The sequence below is a fragment of the Pezoporus wallicus genome, unplaced genomic scaffold (assembly GCF_028554395.1).
Source record: "Pezoporus wallicus isolate ANWC-B61680 ecotype Strahan unplaced genomic scaffold, APGP_CSIRO_Pwel_v1 contig_5485, whole genome shotgun sequence".
Lineage (NCBI taxonomy): Eukaryota > Metazoa > Chordata > Aves > Psittaciformes > Psittacidae > Pezoporus > Pezoporus wallicus.
Window position 1 is genome coordinate 1040532 of NW_026641550.1, and position 17009 is coordinate 1057540.

At 44.3% G+C, this 17009-nt stretch overlaps 1 protein-coding gene across 5 annotated transcripts in view; it reads right to left on the reverse strand.

The window, feature by feature from the left end:
* Window positions 1-2098: 2098 nt before the first annotated feature.
* KCNG2 (potassium voltage-gated channel modifier subfamily G member 2) overlaps window positions 2099-17009 on the reverse strand; it is a 56718-nt gene continuing 41807 nt past the window's right edge. For all 5 annotated transcript variants that reach the window (XM_057424235.1, XM_057424234.1, XM_057424237.1 and 2 more), the window contains one exon: window positions 2099-3231. In XM_057424235.1, the coding sequence (XP_057280218.1) occupies window positions 2419-3231 (813 nt within the window). In that variant the 3' untranslated portion in view covers window positions 2099-2418. The remainder of the gene's footprint in view (window positions 3232-17009) is intronic.

Consider the following 17009-nt stretch of genomic DNA (forward strand, 5'->3'; position numbering starts at 1 on the left):
TCTTCTAAGAGAAGGCTAATGCTGTTGGCCACTCATGGGCCTCTCCTTCAGGAGATGTATTCTGCACCCTCTGTGCACAGCAGCCACGAACACTGCTTTCACACCAGAGATGAAGCACTAAACCTCATGTTCCTGAACCAAAGGACCATGAAAGGTAAACTTGAGGGTTTGCCTGGTGAATCTGTTGGGTCCTACTGAGCACACAAGCGCTACCATAAAGCGTGCTCCTGCTCCATGCCACACTTTACCCCCCCACGCTACTAATTTTGCTGGTTTGCATTTAGCCAGCTGCAAAGCTGTATCCCTGATGCCAAACCTTAATAAGCCTTAATACAAGAAGTGCCTGCATCAGGATTAAAAGAATAATAAAGTTAAAATCGCTCATGAGTCACAGCAACCCAGTGCTGGTATTGCTTTGCCAAGAGTCTGAGTCAGCCCAGGCACCATCCACCAGCCCTTGGCCCTCCTTGCCTGTCACAAGGAGCAAATGTGCTCCCAGTGCTGGTGGGCTGTGAACGATGGATGGGCAGAGCCCTGGTGCATGCAGCTGCATTCAGTTTGCTTGTCATGCAACACAGCTGGGGCTTTGGAGATCCACATGCAGCCTGTAGGATAGGGGGGCTCAGTTTTGCTGCTTCCATCTCTTGCAGCACTTACCATGGAGCTGTATAACCTGGCCTGGTGACACCCTTGCGCTGCTCAGGGATGTGCTTGCAAAGGAGCAATGTCAGAGCTGCTGTGGGCCAGAGAGAGCTGGTTCCCTGGGACTCTGGCTGCAGCACTGGCATACGTGGCTTCACATCAGCAGGCAAAACACCACCTCCCCCCCTCCACAACCAAATCATAAGAGGCGCATGTTCAGCAGCAAAGCTTCTAATTTTTATTAAAATAAATGTAACCTTTTATTTTCCCTTGCTCCATTCCTATAAGGAATGGCTTAATACAGGAGTTTGCTAATGTGGGATTGGTCTTACAACATATGCTGAGGAAAAAAACCCAGACAAATCCCATCTTCAGTACATCAACTTTTTTTTTCTTCCTGGCAGGAGGAGGTTATGGCGGGTGACACTGCATGGCTTTAATATAAATGGTGGTGTAGGTGCAAGAGGCAGTTGTGTTCCATTTCTCTCCATCCTCTGATCCTATCCCACCTGTAGGAGCAGTGAAAGATCCAGACATCATGCTGACTTGTACCAGCTCCACAGCTCCATCAGGAGAGCTCAAGGGGCTGGCATCAGTAAAGAAGCATGCTGATGCCCCCATGATTCATTTTCCCTTTAAATTGATTTAAATCTTTGGAGAATTAGGAAGAAAAGCCAGAACAATAATTCTAATTTTTAGATGACAGGTTTGTCTTTTTCTTAGTAGGGAAAAAAAAAAAAAGAGACTACTCCTAACACAGAGCACAGCTGCTACCCTGCAGCTCGGACCAGAACCCACTGAAGGCATCTCTTTAACTTCACTGGGTTTGGACTACTCCTGTTTGTACATGACTGCAGTCAGCGCAGCCATCACCACAGAGGAAGAGTATGCAGAGCTTGGACTCACTGCTGGTTTAACACTGGCTACCCTTCCCTGCTTGGGCTGCATGTAGTTCAGGTTCAGTTGTCTGTTAAACGCATCGTTTTTATACGTGAGAGGTGGAAACAGTTAACGGAAGTGGAGAGATGGCATGATTTGTAAAGATATTTGTTATATTCAGCTGTTAGCAAAGGGGAAAAAACCCACGTTGACATTCAGTACCACAGTCTGGAAGATTGTCTATGTAGATTTCTGCTATGGGGCTAAGATACAAAGCTTAGGGTGGTAAATAAGCGTATTTACTAAATAATGCATACTGTGCTAGCACACAAGTCACAGCTGCCAGCTGGTGGCCAAGGCTGCGCTGCCTGATCCGTAAAACAGACGAAACCAAGCCCCTGGGAAAGCTGAAGGGATGTTTCTGCCCTTCTCTGGCTTCACACCTTGGTTTGTCTGAGGTTTGTGCTCCTTGGCGGAGCTGCCGAAACAAACCTGCTTTGCACGGGGCATAACCCTCTTGCATGTGGAGTGTCACTGAGCAGGGAGGAGGTGTCACGCTGGCTGATCTACCGAATGGCACATGGCACAGGCTCTGCTTCACAGGACATTCTCCTGGCTGGCTACGTTCAATGGCTGCTCCTTGGGGCTTGCTGAAACCACTTGTTCAATAGAAAAGAAAAGCCCTATGGAAAGCAATGGAGCAGAGCTGTACTTGGTTGGGATTCAGGGCTGCTTTTCAGAGGGCCCTTAAGATCCAAAGTTGGTCTTTAGAGACAACCTTCTGTGTGTGTGTCTGCCTTCATTTCATTTATGCAGTTCAGGAGGTTTTTCTTGTAGAACTGACCCTCCTTGTCCACTGCTTCTTGTGCTGCCAACATATATCTTCAAGCTGTTCAGTCAGCAACTTCTCTTGGCTTCCTGGTCCCCTGCGGGCTGACCCTCCTGCCCAGCATCAGTTGGTGGAAATGTGACACCAAGCTCCTGTGCACTGTTACCACGTAGGAGTTCAGTGCTCTCTTCTAGCTGGCGCATCTGCCTGCTTGCTGCTCGTTGCTGCTGTTCCTTCAGCTCAATGTAGGAACGGGAAAAGGTATGAAAGATGGACGTGACTGGGAAAGCCATCAGCAAAATCCCACTCAAGATACTGCTCAGGGCTACCACCTGTCCGGGGATGCTACGAGGCACCATGTCCCCATAGCCAACCGTGGTCATGGAGATCACAGCCCACCAGTAACTGGTGGGGACGCTTGTGAATTCTTGCTTGGCTCCCAGTTCACTCTCAGCCAAGTACACCAGCGGCGAGAAGAGGGCCATGGCGACGCAAAGGAAGAGCAGGAGCAGCCCGAACTCCCTGGTGCACCGGCGCACAGTGAGCCCCAGTGTCTGCAGCCCCAGCGAGTGCCGTGCCAACCTCATCACGTACAGGATGCGCAGAGCCCGCAGGAAGCGCAGCACCAAGCCCACTCTTTCCAGGTACTTGTTCCCAGCTCCCCCACTGGGCTTGCTGCTGTTTTTTGTGGAGACTGTATCCACAATGAGAGAGATGTAGAAGGGCAAGATGGCCAGGATGTCGATGATGTTGAGTGGGGTTTTCAGAAAAGCACACTTGTTCTCTGCCTGGATGGATCGCAGCAGGAACTCAAATGAAAACCACGCCACGCACACTGTCTCCAGCACAAAGATGTCATAGCACTTCTGTGAGCATTCACCCTGGGGAGAAGAGGAACGGGAAACACAGAAAAGGGGGGATAAAATGATTTAGCCACAGAGCAATCTAAAGAAACAGAGTGGCAGTTCCTAAAGGAAAGCACCATGTGAAATAAATTGTAAGGTACCAAAGTAAATCATTGTTGCTGAGAGCAGCTGGAATGGGTAACTAAAACCAGAGCTACCAGCTACATGTTTGGCTGCAGGACACGTCAACAACACTCAGGAGTATCCAAGGCTGCCAAGAGTATGGTGTGATATCAGCTGTGCCAGACAGCACACTGCTGAAAGGCCAGTGGCTCTCACCTCATTTTTAACCAAGCCTTTAACACCCTTTAGAAATAATTAGTACAGGATTCACAGATTTTAATAAATGGGTGATCCCTCCCTCCCTTCCTGATCAATAAATGGCTTAAAACCAGCTCATAAACACCTAAGGCATTTTATGTCATGCGCTTGGAGTAATCTAATATTCACAGAACACAGAGTATTTTTTACATTCCAGGGAACATTTATTAACACACTAGCCCTGTAGTCAAAAGCTTAGCTAAAGTATTGATAAATGGGGGTATTTCTAAAAGAAAAAGTACCTCAAGAATAGAGGGAGGGTCGGGAGAGGTAAGCTTTTTAAATTACCTCACCTGTAACAACTAATGACCATGATGCCCTACCCTAGCTTTCTGAGACACTGGAAGAGCTGCTCTTCCCTGCAGGCTCACTTAGTGGAAAATAAAGAGAGAACTCACGATTCTTTAGTTACAATGCCTATAAATGAGCTAGCCTTGGTGCACTGGAACAGCAATAAACAATAATGATGGTGATGGCTGCTCTTTGACTGTTAATTCAACAGCATGAATACTATGGCAATTCTCTGCAAACTCCAGCTGAATAATAATAAGCTTCTCTAAATAAACAGATTTTGATGTGGACAATTATAGGGCTAGTGCTGTTTCCTCTCTAAATGCTCATATAAAAGCGTTAATGCTCTGGGGGCTTGAAGTGGGAGGCAAGGGTATATTTGTTTAAAGGAAGTGTATATTTATTCAGTGAGCCAGTTTGAACAGTTCGCGAAAGCTCTTGTAAGCATGTAGGAGGCCATCCATGCTAGAGGGGTGAGTGACTCCCACTGGATGCAACAGGCATTAGGTACCAATGTAAAACCTCATTTTGCTCTCCTGTGCTAAATTATGGTAATAAAATATCACTCAAGTGTGGTGAGCCTGTGTCAAGCTGGTCCCCATTTCACCACTGGAGAAACTGGCATAAATATAAATGGTTCTGCCCACATGCTCACCACAGGTGCCTTCTGCTAGGCAGAGCTGAGGAAATGTTTACTGCACAGCACCACATCCTGACTTCATCCCGCTCTAAGCGTTTATGAACAGGTTTTTCCCTGTTTTGAAAGAAAACAGCAAAAGAGTGATGAGAGTTTTGCTGTCTCCGCTAACTACAGCACTCCCCAGAATGATGGGGAGTGACTGAATACATGTTCCAAGGGCTGCTGCACTGTTGGCACCAACACCATGTCATCACATTGAATGTACCACCTTGTGATATCTCAATATGCCCAAAATGCAGAGGCACCCTCCCCATTTCATGCTTACTAAAAGACTGAGACAATGACTACAGCTATGTCAATACAAAAAACAGAAGAAAGCTGGTCCTTGTATTAAACAAGAAGGAAGGTTGTAGTGCCTTTTATTTATAGATATTTTTAGTATTCCACTTTCAATTGGCATATGATGTACCTCCCACTGTTTCCCAAAGGGTCATGCTGATAGGGAGAGAAAAATTACTTGTTCTATTGAAACTGCTGTCAAGATTTAAAGCATATTGCAGGGAGGAAGGATAATCTTGTCTTACTGAGCTTACTGTAGCTCAGATAGACTGTCTTTAGCTTTCTAATTTTGATAGGTGTGAAAACTAGAAGGAGCTTAATTTATTTCTGCCTCACCAAACTAATTTGGTCATAAAAAGTATTTTTGTCACAATCATCATTCATAGGACAAAACATTTTGTTTATAGGGGCTTTGCTCCTATCACAGCATACTTAAGCTGTCAGGCACTCCCATCAGATACAGAACCAAGATGCTTTCACACCACTGCACAAATCTGTCTCTGTGGGCCAGAGCCAAAGCTCACAAAGTCAAAGTCAGTGGAAGGACTCTGCCTGCACCACTGTAACTTCTCATCTTATTACCAAGAAACCAGCCATCCACCAATTTTGTCCCAGAGCCCTGCTGCCTGGGAATCTCTCATCAGGACATGCTTATCTCACGTGTAAGGGCAATGGCTGCAGGTGATTTGCAGCTCCTGATACTGTCCTTCCCCATGACCCATTTATATCACAAAAAGATCAGCCTGAGATGTTAGGAATATGATCCATAGAAGAATAGCTATGGCTTGAGCAAAGCAGCCACTATGGCAAGAAGGAAGAAACCCCAATGTGCAAATTTGCTTTCTCTGAAAGCTGCATCACTACTTGCACCACCATGTATGGAAACTAGGATGTAGTTCACCTTAAGAAACCTGTCAGGAAGCGTTCTGGATTCTGATGTGCGTGTATCTGATTTTCATGCCACTAAAGTTTAAGGAAAGTCGGAGAAGCCTATGTAGAATTTAGCTTTGGAATAGACCTACAAAGACATAAAGGCATTTGATAGCTAATTTGGCACCTAATTCGTCCAGTGCTTTCTATTTTGTGCATAAGGAAAGGAAACTCTTCAAAGTCCTTCTGTGTATGAGTTTCGGTGTGGGAGCAAACAGGAGTGAAAAAATGTTGCTCATTAAGTGACGACCAGTGGAGATGACTTTCAGAAGACTCTGATGTGCCCTCCCACACTCTGATATGTTTATCCTGTGTAGGTTCGCAAACCTACAGCTTTGCTATTTATGTCTCCAAGCTTCCTGCAGAACTATCTCAAAAATGCAAGTGCAGGAGCATCCTGGCAACCTTTGCTCAGTTGAGCACGGGGGGCTTGGCGGGATCTGCAGCGCGGGTCATCCAATGCAGCATACCCAAGCTGCCCATCACTCTAATGAAGAGCTGACATATACTCCAATCCAGAGCTGATGCTGGGCTCTGGCTTTTCTCTGCTCTTCCCACTATGCACAGCTGACAGCTAACCCTGTGAATGCCGAAATGTTTACTTTCAGTAGAGCCAAGTAATAATGCTCTGCCACACAGAGTTCATTTTAGTGGGATGAAACAATCCCCTCTTTCAGCTAATGTATAATTACCTACAGCAAAGTGCTAGTCTTCCGCAGTGTTGTTATTAACCTATTGCAATCTAAACAAGCCAGGCGCAGTCCGAAGGCTGTCCTGAGAATAACAGGGTACGAACAGGCTTTCAGAAAAAGAGACCTGTGTGTCAGTTAACCTGCTAGAAGCCTTTTTTTTTTCACTAATTAAACGTCTTGCTCTCCCCTGGACCATGTTTCAATATCATCTAGGTATGACCTATTATTATCCTCGCATGAAATCAAAACAGTAACAGCAAAAACACATTTCATGCTCTTTGGTTCCCTGAGCTGCAGCTGCTTTTCCTTGCAGCTTTTTCCCCTTCATTACAGCATTGTGAAAAAACAAACAAACAAAAAGGCAGGGTTTTTGCTTTCTAAAACTTTTAGCTACGTTTTTGAGTCCAACCGGATGCTGTGACTCTGCTTAGGGTCTTGGCTGTTTCATTTTTCCATTCAAGAAAACAAAACAAAAATGTGCAAAAAGACACACACACAGATGGAAAAAAGCAATCAGGAATTAATCAGCCATTGGAGTAAGAAAAAAACCAAGTCCTAACAAAATAGGATAGCGTCCTGTGCAAAATAGGTCTGTATCAAATTGCTATTTTCACAAACAAGATCAAGCTACACCAGCTCATGGCCATAAAACATGTACATTAATAACTACATACTGGTTTTTACTTTTTTGTAAGCAAAATAGCTAGCTCTCTAACTAACCAGATTTCTTCATCTTGTAATCTAATGGATACATTTTTATGATTATATTTTCATGTCTAGCTTTATAAAACTGGGCCACAGGAAAACTCTTTTTTAGCATTCAAAACAATTTGACTTCTTTTTCTCTTTTAGAGGTCTAAACAAGAAATAGCAGGAACGGCAAACAGAAAGGACATCCCCATTGCGCTTATCTAATGTTACAAGACTAACTTTTTTTTTAATGGAAGTGTTCAAAACCCATGTAGATGCCCTCAGTGACAGGGTTTAGTGGTGGACTTGGCAGTCCTGGGGCAAAGGTTAGACTTGATGATCTTCAAGGTCTTTTTCAACCTTGATTCTATGCTTCTATGTAACCATGGCATTAAATAAACAATGCATTTGGCTTTTGATTACAAAAAGCAGTGGTGTAATAAAGATAAATGGAAACAACAGTTCTTTACAAGATGTACATGTTTATTTATATGTGTACATGTGGGTTTTTTTCAAACAGCACGTAGGATTTTTTTTCTTGTGCAGAAATTACTTGAGATGGTGAAATATCTGCACTTGCAGAAGATGTTGAGGGCATTTACTAATGTTAACTCAGGGCGCAAGAAAAGAAGGAAGGTCTCAGTGAGTAGCTCTATGCAGTCAAATTAAAGTGAGTCTCCTTCACTAGGATCTGGAGAAATTTGCTGTCAGAAAGCCAACTGCAGTATATCTTCCTTCTGGAGAAATGTTTTCTTTGCCAGAGGCTCCTTTGGCAACAGGAAAATTACAAAAGAAAAGCTGGTAATCACTTGAGCTCAAATTCAGCTGTGCTCATTGCTCCCTATGGTCAGCCTAAAAACTGCAGGAACCTTTCAGAAACATTTTGGCCTGCCTTGCAGGGTCCCTTTCACTCATACTCGCCTGGACTGTGCCTAAGAAAAATTCTCCACTGTGTTGTGTGACTTCTTGACCCTTCCTTTGGCCTCCTGAGAAGGAATTCTGATTTTCCTCTAGATTCTTGCAGGCTCTGACAGCATCAGCCACCTCTGGCATTAGAAGATGTCAAAAGCCAGATCACCTCTAACCATCCCAGTTCTTGTGTTGCTTTGCACACACATTATTTTTCATGGTCAGCATCTCCACAGCACTTTCAAGGAAGAAGTTTCAATGCTGCCCACTTATCCCTAATAGCAAAAATTCCCCCCCCCCCCCCCATCAAACGTGTATGTTAAGAAAACAACCCCTACAAAACCAAACATGAGAGGCATTTCATATGAACATATTTAGATAATCTTTAAAATCATGACATTTCTACAATGGTGTTTTTGCTCTCTTCCACTTGCCCCTTGTTATTTGAACCTTTTGGATCATATATTTCAAGTATTTCTCCATGCACATCAGCTCAATTTGTTGTTTTTCTTTTTTAACAACAATGTCTAACGCAAAATTCTGATGTAATCAAGAATTTCAAGTACAGCATCAGAAATCAGTGTTAAGGGACCTGGAGATAAAGTCCCTGAACCTGCTACACAAGATCTGCCCACAGCCTGTGCATAGAGCTGCAGAGAGCAAGCTCAGCACTCATGGTGTTCCCCTCGGATTTGCATGTGAGGCTGAGCCACCTGTTTCAATGAACGTCTGCAGGGAGAGCCAGAGGACAGCACACCCCTCTCTCCCCCCCTTTCTATTATCCAACAGCCCAACACTTGGAGCACTTGCCCAGCTTGGGAGAGACCCAGATCCTTGCTTAAAGTATTGGGTGCTGGCTCCCAGCCGTCTCTTGTCCCAGCTACCAAGAAGCCTTCCCTGAGAAAAACTGCAGGAAAACAGTGGCATTCCCAGAAACATGCCTCCCCAACAAACCCTGAAGATTCTGCTCATACCAGTGCTTTCTGATGAAAATCCATTTTCTGATGAAAGCATCCAGCTAATTTTCACAGCAGGGATGACTGCGTGACTCTTGTGATGTGACCTACTGTTGGAAGGGCAGCATCTCACCTTGCCCTCAGACTCAGGCATGCTCCCCTCACCACTGACCACCTACAGACTTGGTGATTGTAATTCAGTCCATCTGCTGTTAAAGCTAGGGTCAGGCTGAACTCACAGCAAGCCTGCTCTGATTGTTGCTTGTGCTCCTCAGCAGAGATGATTCAGCTACTGCACAGTCTGTCCTCAAAGCTGGCTGGCTGTGAATTCAAAGTAAGGGTTTCTGTTTTTAAAGTCACCGAGGGGCCATGAAAGAGCTCTCTGCTTCTTGCTGTAAACACTGATCTGTAACTAGAACTTGGTTCATGCTTCATCTTCAGCCCAGCTACTACAGAAGGTAACCTTGCCTTCAGCGGGGAGGGTTGTCACAAACAGCTTGCAGTCATGTTACGGACACAAGACGAGCAGCTCTTGTACAATTGTTCCTGTCCAACTTGTCTTCATAGAATAGAAAAGACAAGGAGGTGGGCAGTAGCAATATTTACTTTAGACATCTCTCTGGATTTCCTTTGATCACAAGACAGCAAAGTCCCAAATCACCTCTTTTCAAAACCTCTCAGCCTCTCATGTCTGTTCTGCCAATGAAGCCGCAAATAAACATGGAATGCAAACAGGAGTTTAGCCTGTGATAAATGCACTGTGATAGCCTATAACCACCCTTGCAGACTAAAGAGGTGGCAGACACAGATGGCACTCATGATCCAGGAGGCCACAGAGGGAACAGGCTGTTTCCTTGAGTTACTGCCCAATCCACAAGCAGCCTGCTGCTTTGCACCACCTCAGTCCCAAACTGCATGGCCAAAATTAGATGCTATAGGTAAGGACATAGTTTTCTCAGGCACAAATACTGAGCCTTGGGACCTGTTTAACTGCCACCTTTCCCCTGCAAATGCTGTAGATGTCTTAACAGCTGTACTCTGATCGCATGGATTTGGTATATACATCTGAATTATGGAGAAAGACACAGACAGGAAATTCGATTACCTACCTACCAGGCAAGACTGTTGTGATACTAAGGCTGCCCTCCATTTCCCCGCCTCCTTCACTTACTGTCCCTGCCATATGCAGATACATGCTTTAGTTCACTGCTCTGCTTCTTTTTACCCGAGTAGAGTTGCTAGGAAGAATGGAAAGCAGGTAAGTAGCACTACAGATGCACAAAATATCCTCTCATTAACATCTGCTTCTCACACAGCTTTTCTCAAACCTACATCCACTTTCAGCACACACTTCTCCAAAAGCAACAGTATTTGTTAGAGGGAAATGAATGTTAACTGCCTCTACTTTATGGAAAGCAACCAAAAGCTAAACTCTGCAAGAAGCAAGAAACAGATTAAGAATAAAGCATACAATAAATACGTATGAAACAGAACAAAATCAAGTTGCCTGATTTTCAGGTGCCTACCAGGAACAGCTCAGTACCTCACCCAGAGAGGCTGGGGGGATGTAAGGACATCCAACATCTTAAAACTCCTCAGAGACTGTGGCTGGGAGCCACTTGAAGGAACAGTATGTGCTCCAGCAGCCGGCTGCTCTATCTACCGGTCTGATCACACCACACACCAGGACAGAGGGGCTGTACTGTAACTTGAGGAGTGATGTACCCTGGATAACACTTTCTTTGAGGATACTTTTTAAGACTCTGCTCCATTCTCACTGCTTAGTGACCTCCTCATGGGCTAGTATTCCCTTCACATTGTATATATGTCTTTGGTTTGTAATCTGCTTCACTACAATGAGTATACATAGCTCCTCGCAACCTGCAGTTTTCACCCTTGAAACAAGCCTTGACACCAATCTTCTTGCTTACCAAATACATACACGCACACAGACCAACCAACATTTGTATACGGAACTCCCCGATAGTTCCAAATATGTAAGTGAAGGATTCCATTTGTTCAAAACCCACCCATGTCAAACAAAGATGATTGAAATTGGAATGAGTTGGGAGAGTAACCCAAGCTTACTTGAATGGCTAGTGGAATGGAAAACCTATCTTAAAAACAGACAATTAAATGCATTTGACTTGTTTACTGTTATCAAATGAAGGCAGAAAAGAGACATGTTTGCTGTCTATAAACATATCAAGGGGATGAAAAGCACTGTTTAATGGCACCGTCAAATGTTCTCATTCAGGTCTATCTGGATGACTGATAGCTGAAATTACTGCTACCTCCATCAACTACCTGTCTCTTTACAATCCACAGCTCAGCCCACAGAATGGGACATATAAGCATTCCTTAATCCTCTCCAGTGCAGAGTGAAATAGGATAACTCACTGTCTGGTTATGGTACAACAGCTGACTTTGTTCAGGAGTGGCTGGGAAATTCAATACCATCAGCTAAGTAATGGCAATCAGCTCGTGAGGTAGGAGTGAGAAGGAGAGAGACCCAACATGCTCAGTTTGCACTAGCTGGTTGCAAAGAGAACCCGTCACTAAGCAAAAGGATGGTGTTGGCAGGAGAAGAAATAGCTACACCTGCTTTCAGAATCTGGACTCCAGAAGATACATGAGAATCAACAAAAGCCACCCTGCAAGAACAGGGAAGACCTTTTAAGATGAAGCTTCTTAGTTTCTGGAAATGGAGGTGTGATGTACCCAGGACAACAGGGGACTGCACTTAACCTCAGAGGACCCCTTCAAGTCCCACCTGCCCACAGTGTTCAACTAGCAAACAAAATGATGTGCTTGAGGCTGCTGGAGCTGAGCCTTGGGGCATCTGAGATCCCTGCCTGGCTTGTCCATGGCTTTCATCTGTGCATGTGTGTAAGACATTAAGCAACTATTATTATTATTTAGAGAATTACAACCAATATGAATAAGAATAGATTTACTGCCATTTGTTTGAAAAAATGTTCTCAGTCAAAACACTGGTTTTGTACCTGGGGTCTGCTTTGGTGATTTTAGAACCCCCCGGTGACATTTGGAAATTGAAGAAAAACAACGACACAAGAAGACACACTCCATGGGAGCAAGGTATTGTACTTGAAACTCATCAACTCCCATGGCAGTTGAGGCAGAATTTCACAGGCCACTGCCCATGTAGTGCTTGCTTCTGGCAGCTCTGCCCTGCAGCAGACCCCGTCTATGAGAAACACCCATGGGTCACACAACCTTTTAGGTGTGTCCGTGGCTCTCACACAGCCTGCTGGGCTTGGACAGGGCACAACCTGCACAGCCTAATCCAAGGGGATGCTCAGCACAGGGGATTTATTTGTCACAGTCACTGCCATAGACAGGGGCAGTAATGCAGAAAAAAGAATGATCGTTTCACCAAGCAATGGTATCCTCCAAAGAACAGCTTCACTTTAGAAACACTGATGTTCTTAGTGTTTCTGAGCAAAAACTACCTTGGACTTTTCTATTTCCAGAATGTTTTTCTCAGTTTTGGCCCACTTTTTCATACAAATTAAAAGTAAAAAAACCTCCAGGATTCTCATTAAGCACCAGAAGCCTCCTCGCTGCCAAGCATCCCTCTCCCCTTGATTTACATGAACTAGAAATCTTCCTTCTCAGCCCACTCTCTTTTCTAGCTCTGACAGAGGTATCATATCCCCCAAAGTTTGGAAACTACAATGCTTTTTTAAAAAAGCTGTTCTCTGTAAATCTAAGCAAATGCTTGATCCTGAGCTTTTATGTGAAGAAGCCCAGTTACCTTCTAAATAGCGCATCTCCTGATTTCTGGAGGATAAACCTAGCTTGTGTTTACTATGCTAGTGCTCTGGAGAGAAGGAAGTCTCAGCTCTTGCTTGAAAAACCAAAGGCACTTGTCACTTAGAGCGCACCTGCTTCTCATAATCGCTGCAGGGCTGCAAAAATAAAGATGGGGGTTATCTTCCATATGTGGCAACATAAATCAAAACACTGCAGAACCAGAGCAGGGCTGAGTCCTCGTGAAGGGCACTTAAGGTGCAGTTCCAACAGCTACCCAGGAATGACAACATGCTCCTCCGAAAGGACCAGCCCAAGAGAGGGCTGTGTTGAAGCAGTGGCATTCCCAACACTTTTACACCTACCCGCCACCTGGGAAAAGATGACGCTGTGGTGGCACCTAGCTGTGCTCACAGATACATGCAGATATACAGTGTAGAACTGTGGTCTTCCTAAACACAGCATCCTCTTTTCTTCGTTGTCAAGCCTGTCCCACACTAGAAAGAAATCTCAGTCTTGTTCTTTCTTCTTCTTGCTTTCTAATCGCATGAATAGAACAGCTGATTTTCAACAGCATTTTAAAAACATTTCTCCTCTTATTTCCCCCCATTTTTCCCTTCTTTCAATCCCAGTTTTAGGAACTATTCTCCTCCCTCCCACTCATTGCAGATTCTATTTTACTGACCCACATTAGTTTTACTGGTTCCGGCGACACTGTAATCTGATACAAAATTTGAGGGTGTCTGTTTTTTCTCTTGGGGGAAAGGAGGCCAGAGTCAAGCTTACTCTTTGCCTCTTATGTCTTTTTTGCAGACCTGTTTTTGTCCCCTTCTCTTTCCCTTTATCCTATTATCTGAAAGCAAGTGAAGGATTTGCCGATGTTGCCTGTGGGTAGATTTGTTCTTCTGCTGGTAGTGGCTCAGTCACAGCTGGCAGTCTGCTACCGCATTGCCCTTGCACTGAAATGCTGTCAGCTGTACTCCTGCACTTCCAAAGTGGATGAATTTTTGCAAGGTGGATCTGACCACCATGAAAGCCGGCACTCATAGTCTCTCTTTCTGCTCAAGGCAACAGCTAACAGTGTTTTCTGTGACAGCAGTGCAGAATGTAAGAACTGCATGACTTACCTTGCATTAGCCAATATTTCTCTTGGGTACAAAGGCAAATAGCTGTGAATGGAGAGAAAATATCCACAGCTTCTGCCCACAGACACTCGCGGACCTTTCAGGAGGGTGCTGCAATTTCTGGTTTTTTTTTTGCCATCTCTACGCAGTGCAGTGTGTGCCAGGTTTCCAGCACAGCTCAGGATGTATTGGTTGGCCAGGACGTTCACACTATTCTCACTATTTCCTATTTGTATCCCCGCTTAGAAAAGGAACTGGAGCAGAGAGAAAGGGAATGTATATGTGTATGCCTGCATGGGAAGGTGAGGGTACAAGGGCCCTGCCAGTGAATGTCCAGAGGGCTGGGCTGGCATGTACCCTGGTGAGCAGCCTGTTCCAGCTGTGGCATCCAGCTCATGAGTGACGCACAAGCTCAAGTCTGAACAGCAGCTAATACTGGGACTAAGCCCCATCAGTAACATGTCTCAGCCCCTGTGCATCCCTTGCAAACACAGTCAGTGCTGCACAAGATACTGTGGTCAGTATCTGTGCCTTCACGGGGTCAGATTGATGCCATATGACTCCTCATCAGAGAGCTTCCAGGCTTCTGAGGTTTTCTGGCTGCCCTTGCCTTTAATCACAATTATGAACTGCCACTGCCCATTCCATCTTACTGATGACTTCAGGTCTGAATATACATGAGGGCCAAGAAAGCCCCAGACATACCGCATCCTTGCTGGCACCTCCTGCACAGGGGAACAGCACTCCTGCATGACTGAGCTGGGGACAGGATGGCAATTACTCACTGACCTGTAAGGCTAGGAGAGGGCATCTTGAACTAATAATCCTCTGCAGAGCAGAGGATCTCACCAAGTGGTTCGCGAATGACGCACATAGTTTCAACTGAGCTGAGATACAATGTTTAGAAGGACTGACAAAATGTATTTAAAAACTGTATGAGATGTACTCAAGCATCTTAAGAAAAAGGATTTCTATTGTTATTTACCCACTGTAATACACTATTTAGAGCATTGGTTTAACTCCAAGTTCCAGTTATTGTTCACTGTTGTCCAGAGACATTCTCTTATTCTGCTGTTCACTGCATTAAAAACATCTCTAGTGTCTCACTATGAAGCAGATTTTTCAGATTTAAAATAATTCTTTTTACCTTTTTTTTGTCAGTGTACCCACTTACTGGATAAGAGTTTGGACACAGTATGTCAAGTCTCATGGTTTGCCTCTTAACTAACATATCAGATGGGAAATCGTGTACCCCAGTTGTTCACCAGTGTCTCTAAATGGCCATTTTCCCAAAAGTGTCTTTTGTCTTTGGTTCTCTATGCTCTCTAAACTTACAGGTTGCACCCTCTGCTGATGAAAATGCAGTTGCCTCCCCATGTTCAAATCATAGAAACCTAGAATCATAGAATAGTTAGGGTTGGAAAGGACCTTAAGATCATCTAGTTCCAACGCCCCTGCCATGGGCAGGGACACCTCACACTAAACCATGCCACCCAAGGCTCTGTCCAACCTGGTCTTGAACACTGCCAGGGATGGAGCATTCACAGCTTCCTTGGGCAACCCATTCCAGTGCCTCACCACCCTAACAGGAAAGAACTTCCTCCTTATATCCAACCTAAACTTCCCCTGTTTAAGTTTGAACCTGTTACGCCTTGTCCTATCACTACAGTCCCTAATGAAGAGTCCCTCCCCAGCATCCCTATAGCCCCCCTTCAGATACTGGAAGGCTGCTATGAGGTCTCCACGGAGCCTTCTCTTCTCCATGCTGAACAGCCCCAACTTCCTCAGCCTGTCTTCATACAGGAGGTGCTCCAGTCCCCTGATCATCCGATCATCCTCGTGGCCCTTCTCTGGACTTGTTCCAACAGTCCCGTGTCCTTTTTATGTTGAGGACACCAGAACTGCACACAGTACTCCAAGTGAGGTCTCACGAGAGCAGAGTAGAGGGGCAGGATAACTGTGTGCCAGATACTTCCAGTCCCTGACGAGTGTGTCATTTCTATGCTACCTTTAGATTTAATTTGCAATTGTTTCTTATTTTCTGCCAAATCACCAGCAAAACACCTCAGTAGCTCTGGCCAACACCAGGGACACCTGCATGCCTTTCTGCATATGCTGTCAGTGGATGATGATTTCTCATATTAGTTTTCTGCTACTCAAAGATTTAAGAGAAATTTTGTAAACATTCAACAAGAGAATTAAGTTTTTGAAAAATGCCATTTCTGTTAAGGAAGGATGTTGAGTGGCACCAATTCAGTGCCTCACAGAAGTACCTGCATCAGAAGGGTTTTTGTTTGGTTTGGTTTGGTTTTTTTTTGAAAATTCATAACCTCATAAAAATCATACTAAGTTTGAGCAATGAGTGGTGCTCTATGTAGACTAGAATTAATTACGCCGTTGTCCTCAAACATGCTGCCGATTGTACTCAGTACCATCTTCTTCATGGTTTTAGTTGGAACTAGTATCATGCTTACCTTTAGAAAATCCAACAACCTCACAGTTTTCTCCTGGTCCTTCCTTAGGCCTTTGTTTAAATTTATTGCAAAAAATACTTAAACTTTTTTTTTTATCATCACTCTTCTAACTTAATTTGTCTTTAATCTAAATGTCTCCATCGACACTGCAAGAAGTCCCCAATTTCAAAAACTTCTGTATTTCATCTCAATGGGCACATCTTAAGCAATGAAAATGTAATCATTTATGATGTTGAATGATTTAATGCAATTTTTCTAAGTAAGTGCTGTACACAGGAATCAGCTCATTAACTCAGCCTAGCTATATGAGGTCTAGCCAAACATAAATCTGGTTGATTTCTTTCATTCCAAACCTCCAGAATTCACAGCAACATATCCTGGAGCTCCGAGACGAAATTTCCAGATTACATTAAAAATATAATACATATACAGATATATGAAAGATTTCACTCTTTCAGAACACTTAAAGAACACAAAGGACATTACTCAATAAGATCATGGAGCACAAGCTCTGTTGCAAAAGGCAGTGGAGCAATCTATGGAGTAAAGAAGCTGTGTTGTACCCTCAGGACATTACAGAGCATGCTATACTGAATAGCTGTAGGGATTTTAAA